The 24,393-nt window shown below is 42.7% G+C and overlaps 2 protein-coding genes across 2 annotated transcripts; one reads left to right on the forward strand and one right to left on the reverse strand.

Annotated features, from left to right (window-relative positions):
- Window positions 1-666: 666 nt before the first annotated feature.
- LOC108156810 (protein NASP homolog) lies at window positions 667-7,489 on the forward strand. The gene is made up of 5 exons (XM_017288503.2): window positions 667-841; window positions 5,349-5,714; window positions 5,788-6,470; window positions 6,528-6,808; window positions 6,864-7,489. Exons 2-5 carry the CDS (start codon window positions 5,383-5,385, stop codon window positions 7,182-7,184), a joined length of 1,617 nt encoding a protein of 538 aa, XP_017143992.1. The 5' UTR covers window positions 667-841; window positions 5,349-5,382; the 3' UTR covers window positions 7,185-7,489.
- LOC108156809 lies at window positions 2,217-22,720 on the reverse strand. The gene is made up of 6 exons (XM_017288502.2): window positions 22,663-22,720; window positions 21,710-22,134; window positions 7,876-9,785; window positions 7,575-7,817; window positions 3,856-3,993; window positions 2,217-3,799 (listed from the first exon to the last, which is right to left on the reverse strand). Exons 3-6 carry the CDS (start codon window positions 9,257-9,259, stop codon window positions 3,519-3,521), a joined length of 2,046 nt encoding a protein of 681 aa, XP_017143991.1. The 5' UTR covers window positions 9,260-9,785; window positions 21,710-22,134; window positions 22,663-22,720; the 3' UTR covers window positions 2,217-3,518.
- Window positions 22,721-24,393: the final 1,673 nt, after the last annotated feature.

Raw genomic sequence — 24,393 nt, forward strand, 5'->3', positions numbered from 1 at the left:
TTCCAACTATCCATTGCCAGTTCCAAAGGTAAAGTTTAAATAATTATCAGAGGTAAGCTGGTTTGCTTATCATGTCTAGCTCACAGACCTTACATTTTTGTAAACTTTTCTTAGTTTTCTCTGAGTATATTTAGTATTTTTCAAGCTGCGTTATTGACTCACTCGTTGTGCTTATACATATATCCACGTAGAAATCGTGCAGAAATGCCATTTAGAGCCATGTCTCAGGCTACATCCACTTCTAATTCTTGATCAGCATAGAATTCCTGATCGTTTGCCACCAAAATCTTAATAGCGGCCAAAAAAGTACACTTTTCGCCCTTCAAAAAATTACATGCCAATGTGCTTAATATGTAAAAATTGTGTAGTTACCATGTAATAAAATGAGTTGGAAATTACCGTTGACCTTCTTTGTTTTACAAGCAATCCAATAAATGTGAGTTCTAAAAATAAGAACCTCGTTTTAGTCAAAATGCAATAAAAGCAAGTGTTTAAAAAAACTAGTCACTTAGAAAATAGATTCATTAATCGAATAAAATTATGTGGGCATAGCTAAATGTTCTATATAGTATGTAATAATAAAAAACGAGGAATATGTGATATAGAACTTCGGCTCGTCAGTATATTTATAGTATTTTTTAAAATTAGATGGTATGTTTCTGGAGGCGGACGGTATATTTTATCTCCGCGGTCACACAGCTTAGCATTGCGCGGTGCTCGTGCTTTTGTTGCAATTTTCCGTATTTTTCGTGCTCTAAAAGTGCTTTCTGTGTACAATTTCAAAGACCATAATTGAGCGAATACGTTTTGCGTACAAACAGTGGAAATAATCAAAGAATTGGTAAGTTTTTTGCCCTGTTTCGGTGGTTAAATGCCGATGCACACACACACACATTCACTCGCACATATACTGGCACAGCGACACGCGAATTTGCGAATATCGTTTTGGCCTGGCTCTTGCTTTTGTTGTTGTTGGTAATATGTTGTATGTGCTAAACATTAATTAATTGTCGCAATTTCTGTTTCGCTATAAATATGTGAAACGTGCTGTCGGTATTTGCTTTAATTCAATGGACAATTGCGTTGCTTTTTTTGCCGGTATTAGTGCGTTTGTTGGCGCGGGCGAATGGCGGGCAATTACCCACACACACATGCATAAGTGCAGATAGTGGTTTACGTTTATGCGATGGCGGCTTTGGAATTTTGTCTATCAACTAGGAAGTTATTTTAAATAAACGATCATTTAGGGTATCTACTTGGGCTGAATGCCGTTTGTGCATTACTTTGACACAGTGCGAGTTTTGGTGCAGTTTTTCTGATACCACAACGCGATCAGTACTGTGGGATCGTGGGAAATCTTACATCGGGGGTCACAACTGATCGCGATCGCCAGCAAACGCATAAACTCGGCGTTAAACGGCACACACACAAATACAGACACAGCGCACACACAGGTGAATGAACTTTTTTGCGTTGTTTTGTAATCTCGATTTGTTGCTGTTTTCTGTACTTGTGTGTGAATTTTGTAATTGTTTTGAGAGCGCGCGCAAACAAAACACACATGCCGTTTTTTTTCTTTTCTCATTTTCTTTTCTCTGCATTGTTTTCAATTTGCCGCCCCTGGCTCTGGATTCTCTGCTTCTCTGTCTCATTTTGCAGCTGCATTTACACACCAGTTAGCTATTGATCTCGCTCGCTCTCACCCCTCACTCTTTCTCAGTCTTACTCTCCATCATCTGTCTCGCCAAAAGCTCGCGAAAGTGTCGTGTCTTTAATACCCTTTTAAGAAAGTTGTATAAATTGAAAAGGCAGTTTGCAAAGTAAAAAAATATGAAGCAACTTTTTTAGGGAGTGATGTGGCTGTGAAATTATTTGTTGCTTACAGGAATTCAACCAAATATATTATACCTTTCATAGGCACAATTTAACTTTTAGGGTATCCACACATTCAGTTGCGAACCAAACCTTCCTTCTGGTATTTCTTAATTTTTTTTTTTTTTCGCGCGAGTTTATTTGCATGTTTGTTTAATTTGTTTCCACAGCAGCTCTTCGCAAATGTTAATGAACCTGCAGCCTGCCAGCAGAAATTTGCAATACAATTTTTACCAAAAATGTCATAAATGATCTGTCGATCTGCTATTTATAGAACACAGAAGACACCCATTCCATAGGAAAACCCTTCAAAAATATACACTCATTTCCTTGTAAACTTTTTCAAAGAAAGTATTTTTCTTGTATTTAAATAATTTTCTTCTTATATTGGTTTTTTTTTTTTGTTTTAAGGCAAAGCGTTTGCATAAAAATACACTTGTTGTTGTCCATGTTTATTACTTGTAGCTTCTTTTGTTTTGGTTTTTGATGTTTGGTTTTCTATACAATAAGTTTTGTAAACCATTTGATTTAAAGCACTAGATGTTCTCAATGCATTTTTGCTGTCAAGCGTCCCTACATTTTGTGTACAACTGTACCCCCGGAGGAGCTCTAAGTATACGTAATGTTCTACAATTAGTGACATTCTGTTGTGACACTTTCTTAAAATCTTTCCAAATAATGAGCAAGGCGGGAAAATGTTGAAGCAGTTTAGTTGGTAAAAAAGCAGTTCAAAAATGTTACAAGCAGCATTCGGCACTAGTTGCTTCTCCTTCCAGCCGTGTTCAGCTGTAGCAACAGTTGAAAGCAGTGAAAGCAGTTCATTGCAGGGAACTTTTAGCTGTACTTTCCAAGTTCTTTTCAAGTCATTCCCGCACGTTTGAAAGCAGTGAAAGCAGTTTGTTGCTTGTTATTCCTAAATTATTGTAATCTTCCAATCATTTGGCATAATTCTAATCAAGTGCCACACACAGAACAGATATTCCCTACTTTCGGTTTGATTAACGCTGTTGCAAGCGAAACTGTTTACTACAAAGCACTTTAAAGCAAAAGCCTCTGTTTTGTTGTTGTTGTTGCTGTTGTCGTGTAAATAAATGTCTCACATTTTACATATGCTTTTAAAGTTAGTTATAGATTAGAATTAGTTTTAGTATTAGTACTGGTGTCGTGTAGAATCGTGTAGAATACAAAAAGGGGGGGGAGAGGGTTTACTTGTAAAGATAGAGTGTAAATTGAATTTACATTTTGGTTAAAGTACATAATGTTCCGCAATAATAATTAATTATAGATTAAGTTGTATATAAGAACAAGGCAATTGAGTTTTTTTTTTTGTTTTCTTCGTACATTAATGTAAGATTAAGGATTAAGAGCACACGTTGAAGAACGATTCGAAATAAGTTTTAGTATAAATTACACCAAAAGATGAAAACAAAGATAGATAGGTGGAAGCCAGAGGGGGCAGGACTCCGAGACACATTCTACAGAATGTATTTACCCTTGCCCCCTCGATGCTCCTTTTGCCGCTGCGACGAGGTGACGGCTGCCAGCAGGAAACTGGAGCTGCCACCGCTGCTGGTGCTATTGGTGCTGCCGTAGCTGCCATAGCTGCTTCCGGCATATCCATAGCCGCCGAGCGGCAGGGCGTTTAGCTAAATCATTAAAGCCGAAAATGGGTTATACCGCATGATCTTTGACAGTAAAATCCACAGCACCGAGGTGATGGCGCACAGCACAACGCCGCCCCATCCCAAGTCCAGGCTCCAGGACGTGAGGAATATGCGTGCGCCCAACAGTGGCTTGGCCATGATGGCCACTCCCCCGGGACGTGCCACAATGCCATCCACAGTGCCATCATAGTCGCTGTCCAGCATTGGGCGTCCCTGCTGTCGCTTAAAGTGGATGATCATCAGCGTAAAGAGTGCAAAGAGAGCTGAAAGTATCAGTTTTATCAAAGTTTGAGTGGCTAAAGGGTCTCCAAGGACTCACCTGCCAGGAGATACATCACACCTGTGATGAGGATTGCACTGATCTGACGCTGACAGACGCCAAAGGCTCCAACCAAAGCGGCACTGCCCAATATAATGAGGCACACCAGTGAGCAGGATATGGAGAGATTTTGCATTCCTAAAAGATGATTTCAATTCGATTAAACCATTCCGGCGATTCGATTTATTAAGATACTGCTTAACTCTGTGGATTATAGTGATTATAGTGTATAATACCAAGAAGATTGATTGGCAAAAGCAAAAGCAGAAGGCTGAGATGATGAATAGAGTCTCTAACAGGACTTCCTCATTCCATTGATTGGAAAAGTGTTTGGAAATTCATAGAATTAGCAGCAATCTGATGTATAATCATGACAACAGCTAGCACTGCTTTAAGCTGTATTGTTCCCACTACTGAAACTGAAATTAAAGCAGTGGAGAAGCAGTAGGGATGGGAAGCCTGGAATCATGGAAAGTTTCTCCCTTAAGGTTTAAAATCATTTTCTATAGCCCTTAAATTCATTTGTGGCCATAAATAAAAGATACTTCTTCAATTTCCGATCAAACACACTCCGGTGGCGCACACACACACCACCTGGAAAACCAATTACCCAATAGACGACTCTTTTTCCGACACTACCAGCAATTAAATCTCATATGTGTGGTGTTGGTGGCAGCTCCCACGGAACCATAAAATGGCTGAGAAAAGTGGCAAATGCGATTTTTAGAACGGAATGGAAGGGAGGAAGAGGGATGGTCGGTCGGTACGGGACGCAAAAAGGTAGATGAACCAAACCACTTGGTGACCTATATTTCCCCAACCACTTGCTGCACCTCTACCTCCGGGGCTCCCTTTGCTGCCCTGCCACTTGCTGTACCTCTGGCTTTTCGTTTCCACGAGGCATGCAACTATCGACACGGACATGTTTCATCTGTTGTGGGGTGGCGGAAGGAGCTACAGCACGGGACTATATTGACAATATAGGAAACCGGAGGCAAACTCGGTTAGCTTTTGTGGTAATTACTTTATATAGTAGATGGTGCTATTACAAGGCCACAGGACACATTCGGTTATGCTCCTCCTCTGGGCATTTGTTGCTGTCTTTGGTTTTCATTTTTATCTGCTCTGCTCTGTTCTATGGGATTTTGCCGACTCTCTCCGCTGCTGGTGGAAATGGGATTTGTGGTAATGACTTGTGAAATGTGCGACAGCTTGGAGCCAACATTTTAAGCCAGAATAAATGGTAAAATGGTCCAAGAAAGCAAGCGAAAGCGGAAGCGGGAGAGTAACGCGAGAATGCCATTTAAAAAATGTGTTTTACAAAAATAAACAAACATTTACTGGTGGTCTTCTACATACATCGAAAGTGACGTCTAGGGCACACAACCTACAAATGTTGTTTAGGGATTCAAGGAATGAAGGAAGGGTCTACAAAATGAGGATAAACCAAAAGAAAACAAAGCTAACCCACCTATCTCCTAACTCTTTTCCAGATCTATCTACTCTCTGCTGCATTCAATATAAAAAATGTCTGCTGAAGCTGAAGCCATTGTCACAACGGCCGCTGCCGATGCCTCCACATCACCGACAACAATCAAGAAAGTAGCCGCCGTCGATGCAGACACCACACCCGATAATGCTGTGCCTGTGGCCACAGATGGCGCCTCCGAGGGAAACGGCAAGGTGGATCAAGAGCGCGCTGAAAAAATACTCAAGGGCAAGGAGCTCTTTAGCCAGGGATCGCGCAATTTTCTGGTCAAGAGCTACGATGAGGCCGCTGATGACTTGAGCCAGGTGTGCCAGCTGTACGAGGAGGTGTACGGCGAGCTGGCCGATGAATTGGGGCAGCCCCTGCTGCTGTGAGTGGATAACACAGATGATGGAGAGCGGTTGTAACTTTATTAATATCGTATAATTTGTCCCTCCCTGTAGATATGCCAAGGCGCTGATTGCCATGGCTCTGGATGAGAACAAAGTGATTGATGTGCCCGATGAGGCAGCCGATGACGATGATGAGGATATGGACGATGACGATGATGCTGGGGACGAAGCAGAGGAAGCTGCAGAGTCCAAGAAAGAAGCTGGCGAGGCCAAGAAGGAGGCAGGCGAGGCCAAGAAGGAGGCAAGCGAGGCCAAGGAAGCGGCAAAGTCGAAGAAGGAAGCCGAGCCATCCAAGAAGGAAGCCAATGGCGGCGGCAGCACAAATGGCAAGGCGTTGGATAGCATCAAGGAGGCCTCCGATGAAGCCGATTCCACTGTAGATGCCCCAACAGATGAGAAGAATGCCAAGAAGTCATCCACTGGAGTCGAAGAAGTTAGCAGCAGCAATGGCGGTGCCACGGTCAACGATGATGAGCGTCCCAGCACCTCGAATGGTGAGGCTACAGCCAGTCCCAGCAATGGAGCTGCAGCTTTGGCCGGCGGAGAGGATGAGGAGGAGACCGAAGAGGGCGTCAGTGGCAGCCTGCAGTTGGCCTGGGAGATCTTGGAGGCAGCTGCCAAGATCTTTTTGCGCCAGGGCCTCAACGGCCTTCCCTATTTGGCAGAGGTTCAAACGGAATTGGCAAACATTGAATTCGAGAATGGGATCCTTGAGGCGGCACGTGAGGATTACGGTGAGTAAATCCTTGAGCAAAGATACTTCATTTACTGATTGTGTCTAAATTTTTCAGAAAAAGCACTCTTAATTCTAAGCGATCTCCCAACCAAGAATCGCCGGGCACTCGCCGAGCTGCACTACAAGATCGGCCTGACATTTTTGATGGCACAGCAAAACAAGGAAGGAGCCGCCTCGCTGCGTCTCTCCAGTGCCTTGATTGAGGAGGAAATAACAGAGATCAAGGAGAAAAAGGAGCCCCTCAGTGATCGCGAGAAGAACAATATGTTGGATTTGGAGGAGACCAAGCAGGAGATATTGGCCAAAATACAGGAAATTGAAGAGATGCAGGCTCAGGTAAGGGAAAAGATACAATTTCCTGTATAATTATTAATTTAAAACCAATGTTCAGACCATTGCTGAGGTGCGTGCGGCTTTGGATAGCTACATCAAGCCAATGGGCAGTGGCAGTAGCAGCAGCGGGGGCGCCAGCAGCAACGATGCTGCTGCGTCTTCATCCACCAATGGGGCGGCCAGCTCTCCATCACCGTCATCATCGTCCAGTGCTGCTGCTACTTCTGCTGTTGCTGCCACCTCGTCCTCGTCGACCATTAGCAGCAGTTCCACCGCCAAGCCCACCGATATTACGCATTTGATTAAGCGCAAGAAACCCGAGGAGCCTGGCTCTGAGGCCGAGGCCCTGTGCTCGCCGGCCAAGCGTCCCGCCTTGTAGGAAAAGCAGCGGCACATTCCAGTGGCACACACTCAATCGCCCCCCACACATCAGCTACTTAAACCACCCATCCCTCGACCCTCAACCCATGAAAGAAACACCTTTTTCACACACTTTCATTTTATAAAACACAAGCACACTGTCACTGTCCCCATGCTTTCCCCCTATTATGCTCCTATTTATGCTTTTAGTTTGCTGTTTTTTCTACCAAAATTCTCTGTAAGTCTCTGTAAGTTTAAAATCACAATTTAGTGCGTAAGAAAGTGCGTAAAAATAAACGAATGTTTTGTATTAAACAAAAGGAACGGAGAGGAATAGAGTGGGCTGGAAGACAGTGGAGAGTGGAGATGGGTTCATGGATTCAGGTCGGATTGGCGACCAGATACGTACTCAGATGCGGCTGCAGAGTGATGACCTGTGACTCACTGTGCTGCCAATCGTTGCGCTGCTCCTCCCCGCGTGCATTCTCCATGGAGCCCGCCAGATAGTTGACACATGGGGGGGCTCCTCGTGGGAATTTCGGATTGCGCCGCAGCTCCTGCAGCTGCTGGATGGGCAGATCAATGCACAGGGTCCAGATCCCGCCGTGCATGGGCACCAGGAATACAGAGTCGCGACGAAATCGATGATCGGCTGGAGGATGGCGAGAAAGATGTACAGGATTACGATATAGATAAAGGACTAGACATACCTCTCTTATCCGGCTTGAGCATGGCCACCTGATCCTCTAGCAGCCACTCCAGATGCAGACCCGAACGATTCGAGTAACGATCCAGACTATTACGATCCCATGTGACATGCTCCCAGTGATCCGTCATGATGGCAGCACACAGCATAGCCGTGGCACTGGTGGTCATCAGAAGGGTGACAAAGAGAAACAGCACCGGCGGCGGACCCATGCAGCAGGTGGAGCAGCAGGCGCTGCCCCCCGCCGTACTGCCCATGCCCAGGCCGTCCATTTGTGAGCCCAGGGATGTGGGGGAACCACTGCCGCCGCTACCACGACGTTGGATTACCTTCGCGCAGCTGTTCTGCCTCAACAGGATGCTGTTGCTGCGCCTCAGACTCTCGACGGCCGCTGCCGCAACGGCGGATGTGGCTGCGTTTGCGCCCGAATTTCCTGCGTCGAACTGCAAGGAGCCGCCGACCACGGAGGAGGGATGCTCATAAATGCTGTTGTGGCGACTGGGTGCAAAATAGTAGCAGGTGGTTTGCCTGGGCTCCGTTAACTGCTGCTCGCCGCCGGGGAGATCCTCCTCATTGCTGCTGGAGTAGACGATCGACTGCTTGAACTGATTCGAGTAGCAGTTCTGCTTGAAGCTCTGCGATCCCTGCGGATGCTGCTGCTGCTGGATGTACAGAGCCTCGTAGTCGCAGTGATGCGGATTGCGATAGATGACGGGCCAGGAGCGTGTGGTCTTTGAGTTGCGGCTATAACGATTGCTTGTGGAGGCTCCTGTCGATGGGCCTGCGGCGGCGATACTGGCACTGGCACTGGGCTCCTCCTCCACGAGCGGTGTCAGTTCGTTGGGTGGCTCGCACGACGCCTCCAAAGTCAGGGGTAACTTCTGTAGCGGTTCCCGTTCCCGTTCGCTGTCCAAATCCAAATCCTGATCCTCCTGCTGCTGCTGCTGCTGCTGCTGGTGAACGATGGTGGTCGTGGCCAACTGGCGCTGAAGCACGTTCTTCGCGGCCACACTGCTGGCACTAGCCGCTGCCAAGCTGAAGTCCTCCTCCTCGACCAGAGTGGCGCCGCCCACAGCAGGGCCTATGCCTGAAGGCGTGGAGAAAATGCTGTTAGACGACGACGACTGTGCCTGTGGCTGGGAGCGACTGCGCTGGAGCAGCGCAAAGTGTTTCGCATTGCTCTGTGCCGCCTGTTGCTGTGGCTGTGGCTGGGGCTGTTGTGCGATCGAGATGGGACTCGGCAGCGGCAACGGTGCCTCATGGAGGAGGCCCCCACTGGTGGGCGATGTGATGCTCACTTCCGGCACACACGTAACCTTGTACCGACTGCCGCTGCCAATGCCAGCGCCCAGATTGACGGTGGCATGGCCATGGCCCTTCGAGCGCATCAGTCATAAGTCGCTCGAGTCGCGCTTCTTGATCTTATTGAGGCTCATATTGTGGTTCGTGGTGGTGGCGATGGTGCCTGTGGCTGTGGCTTTGGTGGCGATGGTGGTTTGCTTTTGGTTTTTGCTTGGAATGTTTCTTGAATTTGTCGTATGGATGGTTGGTTTGGTTTGGTTTGGTTTGGTTGTCTGTCTGTTTCGTGTGGCTAAAAGTGTGCGGCGCCTAAAAGTCTACTATGCAAAATGGAACTTTGCGCGGGTGCCTCGACAAAAGAAATTTCTATGATTTTTGTATCTACTTAGCGGCGTTTGTTCTTGTAGATGTTTGTTGTTTCTATATTTTTCTTGTTCTATATTTGTTGTAGTTTTTGCTTGTAGTTTTGTTTGTTGTTTTGTTTATTGTTGCGGCAAAACAACACGCCTTGTTTTAGCCTTTACGTTTTGTTTGCGAGTATTTTTTTACCAATTTACAGTTTTTTAATGATTTTTTGATTCTGTTGCTCTTTCTTTACTACATTTAGCTTGAAAGCTATATTAAAAAAAAGAAAAGAAGTAGAAGATAACAAATGTACAACATGAGTTTTGAAGGAGAGTTAGCAGGAGACAAAGACAACAGACAGATACGAAAGATACCAGAAAGTTACGCTACAAATGGTTCAAATACGGAGGGAGAGAGTGTGCTAGAGATGAGAGAAGAAGTTATCGTGCAATCGATAGACTGTGTGCAGGTGAGAGGAATAGATATATAGTGATATATTGAGAGCGACTCTAAGTATGAGATAGAGTTAGTTATCGTGCTATCGATACATTATCGAGTGCTAAGAAGCAACTACCGTGCTAATTTTTGTTGTTCCATTGAAAAAAGCATGCGTTCAAAATAAATCCATTATAAAATATAAATCCATTTGCCATTTCTTGCCTAATGGACCCAAAAAATGCTTCAAATTTCATTTTAAATTCATTACGAATTATGACCCCTCAACTGGAATTTAATCTAATTTCATAGTTTTCCAACTCCAGAAACAGTTAAATATTCGGCACAAAATTTGAATTGGCGCTGAGTAGCCGAAAAATTCAATTGTACGCGACCCGGATCCGAGCCGAATGGAGGCTGTTGCATATTACATGAGGCCCCAGCTCCCAGCTCAGCGGATATCCGCTGGCCAGGCTTTTGGCTTTTAGCCTGATGGTTGGGGCTTGGATTCCTCTAGCCTCGCTGCCACTTCTCCCATTTTCGCCACGAACAATTGAATTTGCTGTGTGTGTGCGGCCCGGCCGCCCATTAGGAGGTGCACCTGGTGTAATATTAGACCCCGAAACGGAACTCTCTAGTCATATGGGGATGTTTATGCGGGCTCTGGATCCACCGCATATACACCTGGTTTACCCCGGCAGCCAGGCCTTCCATCGGTCCGCATATCATTTGCTTTTGGTCTCCGCTCCGCTGCTAAGTTTTCGTGTTTGCTTTTTTGTGGTCCGGCAGCTGGGATTGCAGCAAGTGGTTTTGCGTTCGACTTTGCTTTGTGGCTGCCACGAGCGTACGGGAGAATGAGTTTTAATTTTCATTTTAATGAAACACTTGCACATTCGGTTTGCCGAGTGCAGAATACGAATTAGGCCAACTTTTGCTGGTTGAAGTGGTATTTCAATGTGAAAAGCGGCTAAAGCGGTTTAAAATGCCTTAATTAGATGCTGGAATTTAATGGAATATTTGATTTTTGGCGTATTTTAGTGGCATGTATATTTGTGATTGCAAAGTTATGTAAATAGAAAAATCTGAACATTTGATGAAATATTTTAATTTTCTATAGAATTGCGTAATTTTTGCACACATTCTGATGGCGGAAATTGAATTTTTTCTGCAATTAAAGCTTAAAAAACAAATTAAAGCAGTTGAAAATTCCATAATTAATCCTTGGATTTAGATGCAAGTAATCCCAAGGTTTTGTGTTGTAGAATTGAGTGAATTTAGGCATAAATTCTACAGGATTACAGGTAAATATATTATTGTTGGACTATTGAATAGTTTTATAGACAAAATGGGAGTCCCCTCGAAAGAAGAGATGCCGCTAAATGATTTTAAAGTGCCAATCACTTGGCACGGAAATGTATGCTATGAAAAAAAACATTCGCACATCATCGACAGGACACCGCAGGATCAGCACCTGGCACGTGCTCGGGGCTCAAGCCTCTTTTCGTGGCACATTCTCACGGCTCGTTTGGCTTGTTCAATTCTTAATGGAAACGTAATAAGAAATAAGCCGCCACTCGTCTCGTTTGCATAATTGATCAAGTGGCACACGTGCTGGGCCAGACCGTGTGGGTCGCTCAGTTCTGATTTGGTCAGTGGCTCAGAGGCCAGGGGTCAGTGCGAGCAGCTGAAATTAATTAAAACGCATGATAAGCATCCTGAAGCCTGTCAGCCCGCACTGTGGCAGATGCAACCACACACACACACACAGCGCCGTGCTGGGACAGCACGGGTGGGGCATGGGAATAATTTGATTATGCCAGAGAGTTGGCCACTTGACAGTCGGTTCAGCACTTCCTTTCAGAGAGGCAGAGAGTCTGGTCTGCCTGCAGCCTCAATGTCACACACTTACGCAATGCAATTGGCAGCCGACACGTTCCACATACACACACACACAGAGGCTCAGAGGCAGGCTGCAGCTGCAGCAGCTTCAACGCGGTGTACGTGAGAGTTTTACACAAAAGTTGGCGAAAAGTACAGCAGCAGCCCCCAAACATGGGGTACTTAAAGCGAGAAAGCGAAGTGGATGGGAGGGTCCCTTGTGACTGTGGCTGTATGTGGGTGGTTGAGCTTGCCACAGAATGGGGAGAGCTGTGGAGAATCGTGGAGAACGCTTGTGGCCCTGTTTACTCTTCTAACGAGTAAAAGACGATGAAGCAAAACCGGAAGACAAAGCAGAAGGAGGTCTTGAGAAAACTTTAGAGAATATTTGCCATAGCAGAAAGTTCTGAATAAAACGGGGACTTGGGTTGATTCTTAGTTTACCGAAAACTGAGAACTAAAGGATAGTTCTGTCGACGGATATCTGCCACAGGGCTTCAGTACATAAACTTTTTCTTAGAACCCCCGCGAATATCACTTCATTAGTTTTTATAAGGAGTGAAACCCCATTTCATTGCTCAAGGATTCAACGACTATTCCTTGAGCTCTCTGCCATGCGGACATTACCCTTAAACATCCACAAGTATCCTCTTGTTTCTGCCACTTCAGCGGTGGGGTTTTCCCCCAAGCAACCATTTTTATGGGAGTCGCCTTATGGCTAATGTCTTTATTTTTTATGCAGGCAATTAAAAAGAACACTTAACATACATATTCGCCTTACACATGTGGCTCTGGCTGTGGCAGTGGTGCCTTTTGTTGTATTTGTTATAGTTGTTTCCTGGGCAACGCGGCCACGCGGTCGCCTTGACAATCAGCGAACAGCGACAGCAACAGCAACAACAGCAATAAGAGGAACGAACTACAACGAATGGAGAGCCCCAAAAAAGGGGGTCAACAATAAATTAAGAGTCCAAGCAGACACTGGGGTTCTGCCAGCGTCCTGCCTTCCTGCCTCTGTACAAATGACGCAATGCAAATGAAAAATAATGAGCGAACATTTGGTCAGAAAAAGCACAGGAGTGGGAGCTGGAGCTCAGTGTGCCAGGGACCAGGATAAGGCCAGTAACAGAAGGAAAGACCAGGAGTCCAACCGCAACCGCAAGAAAGAAATCGTTGCCTGCTTTTGGGCGGAGCACGTAAAACTTTCTTCTGCAGTTCCTCCCGCAGGCACCGGCCACCTCCTGCAACTCAGAGGTTCCTTCTTGCTCTCGATGCACTTCGGAGGATGGATTCTCCGCAGGCGGGCACGATACTTGCCACTGCGGATGCGAGAGCTGTGCCCAAGTTGAAGTTTCTTTTGGCTTTTGGCACGACTGTAGCCCAAGTTATTTATTTAGTATTTCTGGCTGCTGCTGCCTCGCACAGAAAGTTGCCCAACTAATTAAAACTAATCTTATGCAATTTCTGGGTAATTATGCACATAAATCACACCATGGGGAAGGTGGTGTGAACACGGACAGAGAGCAAGAGACTGCTGCCAAAATATGTGAAATTGAATTAAAGGCTGACTCAAGATTTGACTTTGGGGGAAAGTTTTGAAGTCAAAATGGTTAAGTGCTTATTGGTTTATATTAAAATTCTAATAGGGTGATGTACGGAGCAGAAGTACTTCCTAATTCATCTGTATCTGCATGACTTTTCGTGAACGGAAAGCGTCTTTTCTTCTGGGATTGGGGACTATAATATTATGGCCATAAGAAGACTCTACTCGTACTCCTTTGGTCATCAAAATAGCCTTTCAATAATGCATAAAAAAATCGACATTGCAGCCATGGAATACATTTCACTTGAAGCCAAATACCACTTATATAATTATAGGGACAAACTATCACTTAAATATCTTCATATCCCTTTGGCTTGGTCATTAGTTCATGGGTGTACCACACGCACACACACACTCATGGCATTCGAGCCGTAATTTAGTCAAAAGCAGCTACCAGCTACCAGTTTTTATCCTCTTAGCCTTGTGTGTTTTTTTTCTGTCTCCAATGACGTAGAAAACATTTCCACCAAATTAATGGGCTGTCACACACAGAGACGTGTGTATGTGCCAAAGGGAAAAAACTAGATAAAAGCAGTTAATTTTGTAAAATGCCAACATGCAACAGAGTTCTCTGCAACCACTCCCACCACTCCCTATCCGCATGTGTGGCATTAATATGAGATTTAATACTTTTGCCCGCCCCCCATATGGCAGTTGGGGGGAGGCGGCGGAGTGCCATAAATGTAATCCCTCTCTAATTGCAATCTGCACTACACTGGACATGTATGTATGCATCTACCATACGGTGGCTGGGATTAGTTTGTGTGGCATTTCCCATTGGCCCAGTTCCCAGCTCCCAGTTCTGTTTGGGGGGTATCTGGGTCTGTGATTTGGCCGATTGCCCAAAGCCAAAGCTCTTTAGACCCACTTTCACTCTCTCTTGATGCTGTTCTGCAGTTTTGTTGCTCTATTACTCGCACCACCGTGACGTATACGCAATCCCGTCGTGACTCGCTGGCCAAAAAGTAACTGCATTCAAGGGCGCGCCTCCAGTCGACATTTCTCCATTTTACTTTTTCCCGGTAGCCTGGCAGAAGCACCCGGGTTATTTATATATCTTTGGGGGCGCCTGCTAGATTACATTTTCCCAGCGATTTTTCATTCTCTGTCTGAGGCGGCCTCCTCATGCTCAAGGCCAAAGCCGTAAAGTTTGTGCCAAAAAGTTTCGCTTAACGCGCGGATTTTTATGAGCGGCAAATGTATAAATTGAATTGAGACCGGAAGCCGTTCCGTTACTCTTCGTTTTGGAGGTTTTCACAGCTCAAGTGCTTGGCCCACAGCTTCCTTATCAGCTGCCGCACTCAAAAGTGGGGCGACAATCCAAACCTCATTAGAGATATGTGCCCCTCTGGGCGGAAGTTCAAGGCAACGTAAAAGGTCAAGGCAGGTCGCTCTCCCCTCTCTGTCTTTTTCCCTCTTTGCTCAAGTTTTCCCAGAGTGTCGGAGGGGGAGAAAAACTCTAAGCCAGCGATGATGTCTAAGGTTTCTGCTATTCGGGTCAATCTAAAAAATTTATGAGGCAATCGTCAGGACATGCCAAGACAGACTGGCATCATGTCAGCACCCACACTGGGGAGGCCACTAGGATGTGGATGTGGATGTGGATCAGAGTATGCGTGGGGTCTGAGCTTGCCTCCGGGGCATGTTCGTGTCTCGTGCAATAAAGTGGAGCTGCTAGATGTTGCACACACAGCAATGCTTGAGGCAGCTGTCCCGTCCAAGGCCATGCCACACGAAAACTGTCAAATTGAATATAAATATTTCAAGTCAGCGAATGATGCAGCAGAAATGTTTGTTTTTCTACGGCTTGAACTTTCCGTTTCCGAAAGAAATCGATGGCGCGGCTAAAGCAATTTCGCAGTTGACTTAGGACCTTAATCCCAATGAAATATGAATTGTCCTGTAAAGACCCTTCACACCGCAGAACACGCCCACGCCGCAGACACGCCCCTACAAAAACACTCAAGTGTGGGGTTTAGCCACTTAGCATTTTCCGTGACCTCTGCACTCCCTTCTCTCATCCTTATATGATTAGCCACATGGCTTTAGAATAACTTTTTGGTATGGTGTTTGTTTGGCCCATAAATACACTGCGTTTCATGGCAGTACGGCAGCTGGTGGGCTATGAAATATGGAAAAGTTAAACGTAGTTTATTGGGTTTTATAGTTTATATTGATTTTTGTGTGGGAAAACAAAAGAATATCACCTATTGCTTTAGACATGACCTCAGTTTGTACACGGGTGATGGGATATCTTCATCTATTCCTACATATATTTGTCTATATCTTTCTGTTGAAAGCCATTTCCCATTTATGCTAATGAAAGACACCTTAAAATATTGCTCATACGACATGTAGGCTCCTTGATATTCTAATTGCATTTGACGGGAAGCACACTTTGCCCTCCTCTCTCTCTCTCTCCGTAACTTCCCCTTTCCTCCTTTTGCTCTTACCCAGACATATGCTTATGCGTGCGTCAGAATGTGTGCGTGTAAGTGTCTTAACATGAATATGAATGGCTTAGCCATGTTTATTGAACGACTGCACAGCAGACATTAATATTCATATTTTCCCTACCCTGATCCCAGCGTAAAGCTGTTTGTGTGTCTGCCTCTGTGCTTGTAGACGGTGTATCTGTGGGTGTAGTAGATGGTTTACATATCTATGACTCACAGCACTTCATTTCGTATTCAAAATGTTATCTCTTTACAGAAAGTTGAACAATTCTCTGCTAGTTTTTGCTCATACGACAATTGAAGTCTATTTATTTATGTGATTGCCCGGCGTAAAATCCATTTATGTAGAGATTTGTCTGTTGTTTTTTGGCACATCCAAAAGTATTCATAATTCGGATTATACTGTATCCCATTTGCAGGATTTTATTTGGTCAAGGCTAAGCTTTCAAAAGAGTTCGAGTTCTTTTTTGGCAGCAGCTGCGGCTCCACAAACTTAAGCTCTTTCGCTCTTAAAATATTAAGTATACGCCACGATGTTTGCTGTCGGAGAAACGTGCGGGAAAATTTAGCGTATAATATTGGTAAAATCATTCAGCTGATGCCAGGGCTTGAGAGAAATGCTCTGGGAATAGGGAAACGTTTTTACTTTTTCCCAAGCGACTTATCCCACAAATCCTCATTTTCTGGTAAGATGCATTAGTGCCATGAAAATATGTTTATTTGTAAAGCATTTTCCTGTTTATTTATCGATTTCTTTCTCAGGTTCCGTTTTCTGTCTAAGTAGTGGCATGCCTCATGACACAAATTAAATTTGCAATTGAAAGTTGTACCATTTTGCTGGCCAGACAGCAATTAAAACGCTCTGCGGACTTGAATAATTTTGCATAATTTCTCAACTTGTTGAGGCAACGACGGTCATAACTTTATTGCCGAAGTCACGTCCTGACAGCCATGACCAGGGCCCCACCCATGACATTTGCGTGTGCACTCGAATGCATTTCGAAAATTGCAAAATTCTTAGCAAAATTGCAAATGGGGTGCAAGCAAGAATATGGAGTGCGCCGGCGGCGCGATGCGTGTGGTGTCATTCCGGTTCTATTTTGCGCTTTCCGTTGGGTCTTCGTTCTCCGTTTTCCGGCGTCAAATCAAGCGAACTGTTTGCATGTCCCAGGGGCCTATATATAGTCCGTATTTATAATATATAATTATAGGCACATTTATAGACATAGTTTATAGTGTTGTGTGCGTATTTGTGTTTGAGAACCTGCATTGACGTCAAACTTTAATTATTTAATAACCAAGAGCTGCGGTTTGGGCAGCAATAACGTTTCGATATAAAAAAAGGTTAATTAAACGCTTCGGGAATCATGTCCACAGTTTTTTCTTGTGGTTTAAATTGCAATTTTGTATAGAATGAAATTGTTTTTGTTTTTGTTTTCTACTTTCTATCACATTGGGGCTTTTTTTCGGCGTCCAATTGAGTGGAAAGTGAAAAAGTTTGTTTTAAAAGAACATTAAGAGGGTAAAATATTCAATTTATTTGTAGAGAACATTAGACCTCGACTATTTATCATTCCTGACAATTAAAACACATTAAACTTCAAATGAAACAATTTCATTTCGAGATAAACGACCATAATCTGCCCCTGGCACACAAGTCAAATGAATTTCAATTAAATATTTAAGCGCATCAGCGGACAGAAGGCAATAGAGCGAAATCATTTTGTAGCACGGACAACGGGGCGTATGGAAATGGACATCGCCTTATTTATCTGTTTGCACAGTATTTTATGTGTACCATCTATATATTTGCCTGGATAATTCAATATGTTCTGTGCTTCAAGTGCAAAGCGGTAGACAATCAATTCGTTGCCGGGTCTCGTATTTTGCAATCAATTGCCCGAGCGGGCACTTGTAGCATTTAAGACAAACTTTCAGTCCTTCTTTGTTTGCTTATCCTTCAGTTTGTTTATCGTATATATGTATGTATATATCTGTGTGTTTACGAGTCGAAAGTCAAATCAGGCCATTTATCAAGTCAAAAGTCCATGGGGGCCCTTGGACCCGGCCATTATAGTCCTGCTCCACGCAGGTCAGACGCCGCTCTGTTTGCGCTCATTTTTCAAGGCATGTGCAAAGTTTACCCTCTTTAGGTTTATTCTCCTTTCTCTATAGATACCTAAACTCGTATATACTGGTACATCTGTGTCTTTACAATTATATTGAATTTGCAGCACTTGTTTGTTTATGCCAATTTTCCAAATGCGAATTTCAATTGAGCTTGGCCCTCCCCAAGAAAGTTTTCTTTTCAACCAGAAACCAGAAAACACACAGCACAAAATAAAGAAAATACAATGAGGGTAAGAAAAAGTTTTCTTCTTTGGGTGAAAAATCAACTAAATGAGATACGAGTACTGCAATTTCAACAATAATATAAACAACAAAATTCCAGGTAAACCAAAAGACTGGGGAAAAGCTAAAGTTTTCTGCAGAAAAGTCAGTTAATGTTGCCCCAAAATGAAGCCAACTATGAAGTATACTCTTTTGGAGGTTATTACAATGTAAATTGTACATTTTCAGAAGCGTAGATCTATTAGATACAACACAAAATTTAAAGATTTCACAGGCGTTTGTTTGGAAAATATAATGCCACCACCTTTCCTTTTGTTAAAATTCTTTTTAAATATATGTTATACAATTTGTGTGATTTATTCGCCATTATTTTAGGGCATGGCAGGCCTCTACCTTTTGTGAAGCCCACATTTCTTTCATAATTCCATGTTCTTTAGGAGCTCTTTGTCCCCTTAATGAGACCACACCCACGCTGCCCCTGCCAGTCGTTGGCCCATAATTTGAAATGGAAAATTGATATCAGAATATGTATGTATATACAAAATAAACATAAATACGAGTATGTACGCATATTTGTGCCTTTATCTTTGGCTGTTGTTGGTGCTGCCTCTTGCCGGAATTGTTAATGCCACTTGGCTCTCACTTTGCATAATGAAAACTTGGCCAAGTTCAGACATTGTTATTGCTGTTTTAGCCGGTCGCTGTACTGGCTGTTCTGCTGTTCCCTTACCCTCGGCGAGTGCTTTCAAATTAAGGCTAAAAATGTCGCATGTCTTGCCAAAATACGATATATAAATGTATGTAGAAAACAAATATCCCCACAAATAAAGAGAGAGAATAATAAGAGGAGGACTTGGCCATGGCCTGAACAAGAAAAAAACATCCAGAAACAGAACCCCCCTCTGACAACAATTACAGGCCCATGTTTGTAGCTCTTTGTTGCTGTTTTTTTCCATGTCATATAAGAACTTTTTGCAATAAATCAAAATGTGCCAACTTGAAATGACTATTTATGATTTCGCCTGAATACTGTGTCTATATTTGGAGAATCTATAAATGCAGATGTACCCCCACATATTGCATGTTTTATTTGGTATAATTTAAGCATGGTTTTCTGGGGCCATTTTGCAGCTTTTATTAGCCAAACACTTGCCACAAAACAAAGTCAACTCCTGACAATGAAACAGTTGCAACAATAGCGAAGACACACAACATTGTTAACCACAAGATATTGTGCGAACAAAATGAAGCACAAGGCCAGGCAAGTTTCAGCCAGACAATGGCCATAAAGGAGGCAAAGACCGTTCTCTCTGATGCTATGGTGGCGCCACAATGCATGCCCCCGGCTCCATTTCTATACGTGCATATACATATATTGTGTACTCGTGTAAGGTTCCCTTTAAGAATCTCTGACTCACACACTGCACCAGCGCTGGATGCAGAGGAAAGCATTTGAACAATTCTTGGCAATGGCAATGGCGATGGCTGGATGTCTAAGATGTCTTCTCCTACCTGTTTGGCTTGCATTCAAGCCATCCACACACATACACACACACACACTCTCCTACTGCTAGTCGTACAAATAGACAGCAAAACTCTCCTACTGTCGCCTGACATGTTGGTCACATGTCAAACTGTTCGATTTTTATACCCCGTAATCGTAGTGGCGTACAGGATGTGAATTGTATTCGTGTCGAGGTACCTGCAGGGGCAGAAAGAAGGATCTACAGAATTTACAGTCGCGTTCTGCAACAGCAATCAGATCCGATATATGGGCTCTTACATATGCTCTTGAGATATTTCCCCACCTTACAACTTGTTCCACTTATCGCAGATTAAGACCCCAAATATCAAGCCAACAGCCAGGTATTCCCTAGTCCAAACAACAACTCCAGTGCTCCTACCAGCCTTTTCTCTTCAACACAAAAAAAAAACTTGTAGCCCCGCCAGGAAAACATGGCAGAACCACGATTAGGAGCAGGAGCAGGAGATCCCGATGTGACATCCATGCCAGATTGACATTGCTCTTTCTCCCCTAGATATATCCCCGATGCCCGATGCTGCCTTTTGCGGGTGAATTACATTGTACTCATTGCACCTGTTTGGAATGCCGTGCTCCTTGCTGTATGTCCCCGCCGGCATATCAACGAATGTCGGATGTCGCCTCCACAAATGGGGAAATGTTCAGATTCTGAATCAAAGTTATCATTTACAAGAGGTAACATAAATCTAACAGGCAAAAGGATTACAGAAAAGGTGATGTGCGTTGAACATTAAATGGTTGTTTAGCTGGAAAATGTACTTCCTCTCCACTAAATATCTGCTCTTTAGTGAATGCTTCACTCAAATGCAGCTCATGTGTCAACGGAGCTTAGCAACCGTGGCAAGAACTATGCAAATTAACGCGCTTGTCAGCGTAGAAAGCAGGCAGGAGCCCCTGTTACCCCTTTTGTCCCTTTGCCATCTGGTCTTTAATATACACTTTAGAAGGGGGGGGGGTATAACCTTTTTAGCAAATGAAAAGCAATTAAACCTAAGGATATTTTGAAGATAGGAGATATGTATCTACCTACCATTAAGTAAGCTACCATCTTTCAAGGCTGGTCATAGTTTTTGTTTAGGGTATTCGCCACTTCGGTTTCTTTCTGACACTCTGCTTTCCTTGTTCTATTAAGAGTCTGCTGTTGTCCCAGCTTGAAAATGCATGCATCCAACGCGTTTGCTTAGCTGATTGCGGTCCTTATGACACAGCAAAGGAGAGTACGGGGGGGTACGGCCCCATATCTCTTGGCCACACGCACGCTGGCCATGCCCATTTCCAACAAAAGCTAACACAGAACGGGACGACGACATGCCATAACAAAAAGAAAATTATATTTTCATATAATAAGGGACGTACATATGAGTAATGCCCCCTGCCGACCAGAGATACCCGTACTAGCACATGCAAATGTCATCGTCAGTGGCTGTCTGTCAGACGGGCGCTCAGAACTCATATAACTCTTATTTATTTATAGAGTCCTCGAGAGCTCAGTCGCTAATGTGATTTCCACTGGCAGGACGAGCTTGGACGAGAGGATTAACAGGAAGCGGGTGTATGTTGAATCAAAATGGAGATCGGCATAAATGTGAGCGGAAATTGCTTAAATATTTATAGACATACACAAATGGCTGAACGGGTGGCTAAAGGAAAGCATATAAATTAAATGGAATTTCACATTCAAAAGGCATGCTACTGAAGCGTAAGTGTCACAAATTGTGTTGGATTTAATATGGGGTTATATATGATGAATGGTAAATGAATGAAAGTATAAGTATAAGTGTGGGAGTGTGTCTTCATGTATATAGTATATAGGAGTATAGGCAGCACACAGACAATGCAAGCACTTACATACATCATATTTATATATTTAGTTGGGGGGATTGTAAATAGATTATAATAGGGGGACTGAAGGCTCAACAACACTTACGTAAAATACGGCACAAAACACCTTCAGCCAATTAGTTAAACAAATGCAATGGACAATGCACGATGCTGGAACGGTTGTGATGATATTTGTTGGGGATTTGTGTGTTTGGGGGGGGCACATGCACAGCGATTTCTTGGACACGAATACAGAGATGGAGACGTAGACGCAGACAGAGACAGAGACACAGGCGCACAACGGGACATGGTGTGTGGCAACAACAAACTCTCTCTCAACTCTCTCGCTCTCTCTCTCCTTCCTTTCTTTGCCGCTAAATGTAGACAAACATGACGTAAACCCCAAAAAGTATGCTAGCAATTCTTTGGGATTATGCTTGTTCTAGCATTTAATGGGGGTTCCTTTTTGCCTGTTCATTGAGTTTTTCTGTTTTCTATTTAATTTCGAATTAGATTTCTTGCTCGCGTTTCCTGGAATGTATCAAAAATAAATACAATTTAATGTGAAGAAGGCATTCAAGCTCTAGGCGTGGCGGCAGTCAGACACCGCGACGGCGACAACGACGACATCAAGGACATTAATCGGAGGGCACAAAGCACACACAATAGCCACAAAATGTATGTCACACATAGAAACACACCCAAGGACACGCACAAACAAAAGACACTGCACCGATAGCCACGAATCAAAGCCACTCTGGTGATCGAATAATCCACTGTACTGTACTGTGCACGGATTACACAACACTGGCCCCTGAAGTTCACTTTGGCACTCAACGGCAGTAACTGTAGCTGTAACTGTTAGTGCAACTGTAACCCCGGTCTGCCAGTCGATATTGCGATTGCCAATGGGGCCTTTGGCTTTTGACTTGGCTAATTTCAAGCGGCGGCAACAACACTAACACTAGCACTATCTAGCATTTGGGAGGACGAGTCATCGTCTGTCGTGTGTCGTTTGGTTGTTGGTACTACCAGCGATTGTATTGTTGTTGGTATTACTTTATTCAGAATTCTCTGGTTTCAAAGCGCCACACACGTCTGTTGCACACGAAAGCCGAGGACGGACTGAAACCGAACGAACTAAAACAGAACTCCACTAAGGACTCGCTCGGGTGCTGCTTCGGCTCTAAAGGACTCGCGACTGGGACTTGAGTGAGTTTCTGGTGTCCACTTTTGAGTGACTTACCCTCCACCCCCCACAAGACTCTTTTTGGCTTCCTGCCATTTGCCGCTTGCATTTTTTCTGACTGTGTGCGACAAGACACATTTCCGGCTTCCGTTTGGCATTAGCGGGTGGCGATAAGGGGTGGTGGTATGGGGTAAGGGGTTAGCGTTTGCCCCCAAAATGATCAAATTTACCCACCCACCAGCCAGGCATATTTTATTTATTTTTTTTTTATTAAATTCTACACAATTGGCCCCAGAATCATTAAATTTGCATACAGATTTCACGCCATCAAACAGTAGGAAGGGGGGGCGTGTCAGTCCTCCAGGGGAATGGATTGCAAACGAGCGGGATCGTCGAGTGGCTCAATGGATGGATGGGGGCGTGCAGGTTTACATTTATACCCTTTGCAGAGGGGTGCAATGATTTTGAAAAAGATTTCGTGGCAGTAACGATATGTAGCCTAAAGAGGAGTAAAATGAGTCTAGGCCCTATATATACATTATTATATACATTATATAATTATTATTTTTGATTTTTATTGAATAATGATTATTTTTGATTTTTAGTGTGTAATTATTATTATAATTATTATTCTTGATTTTTATTGAATAATGATTATTTTTGATTTTTATTGTGTAATAATTATTATAATTATTATTCTTGATTTTTATTGAATAATTATTATTATAATTATTATTCTTGATTTTTATTGAATAAATATTATTATAATTGTTATTCTTGAGATTTATTGAAGAACTATTATTATAATTGTTATTCTTGATTTTTATTGAATAACTATAATTATAATTGTTATTCTTGATTTTTATTGAATAACTATAATTATAATTGTTATTCTTGATTTTTATTGAATAACTGTTATTATAATTGTTATTCTTGATTTTTATTTAATAACTATTATTATTATTGAATAACTACTATTATAATTGTTATTCTTGATTTTTATTTAATAACTATTATTATAATTGTTATTCTTGATTTTTATTGAATAACTGTTATTATAATTGTTATTCTTGATTTTTATTGAATAACTATTATTATAATTGTTATTCTTGATTTTTATTGAATAACTGTTATTATAATTGTTATTCTTGATTTTTATTTAATAACTATTATTATTATTGAATAACTACTATTATAATTGTTATTCTTGATTTTTATTGAATAACTATTATTATAATTGTTATTCTTGATTTTTATTGAATAACTGTTATTATAATTGTTATTCTTGATTTTTATTGAATAACTATTATTATAATTGTTATTCTTGATTTTTATTGAATAACTATTATTATAATTGTTATTCTTGATTTTTATTGAATAACTGTTATTATAATTGTTATTCTTGATTTTTATTGAATAACTGTTATTATAATTGTTATTCTTGATTTTTATTGTATAACTATTATTATAATTGTTATTCTTGATTTTTATTGAATAACTGTTATTATAATTGTTATTCTTGATTTTTATTGAATAACTGTTATTATAATTGTTATTCTTGATTTTTATTGAATAATTATTATTCTTGATTTTTATTGAAT

The sequence above is a fragment of the Drosophila miranda genome, chromosome 2, assembly GCF_003369915.1.
Source record: "Drosophila miranda strain MSH22 chromosome 2, D.miranda_PacBio2.1, whole genome shotgun sequence".
NCBI classification, from domain to species: Eukaryota; Metazoa; Arthropoda; class Insecta; order Diptera; family Drosophilidae; genus Drosophila; species Drosophila miranda.

What these genes read in the sequence shown, in the direction of transcription:
- LOC108156809 (XM_017288502.2), bottom strand. Translation starts at nt 9,259, where the DNA reads ATGCGCTCGAAGGGCCATGGCCATGCCACCGTCAATCTGGGCGCTGGC. An exon ending in CACTCTGCAGCCGCATCTGA is followed by an intron (nt 3,994 to 7,574) that starts GTACGTATCTGG and finishes ATCATCTTTTAG; the next exon opens with GAATGCAAAATCTCTCCATA. An exon ending in TGTGATGTATCTCCTGGCAG is followed by an intron (nt 3,800 to 3,855) that starts GTGAGTCCTTGG and finishes TGATACTTTCAG; the next exon opens with CTCTCTTTGCACTCTTTACG.
- LOC108156810 (XM_017288503.2), top strand. Translation starts at nt 5,383, where the DNA reads ATGTCTGCTGAAGCTGAAGCCATTGTCACAACGGCCGCTGCCGATGCC. An exon ending in TTGGGGCAGCCCCTGCTGCT is followed by an intron (nt 5,715 to 5,787) that starts GTGAGTGGATAA and finishes CCCTCCCTGTAG; the next exon opens with ATATGCCAAGGCGCTGATTG. An exon ending in TTGAAGAGATGCAGGCTCAG is followed by an intron (nt 6,809 to 6,863) that starts GTAAGGGAAAAG and finishes ACCAATGTTCAG; the next exon opens with ACCATTGCTGAGGTGCGTGC.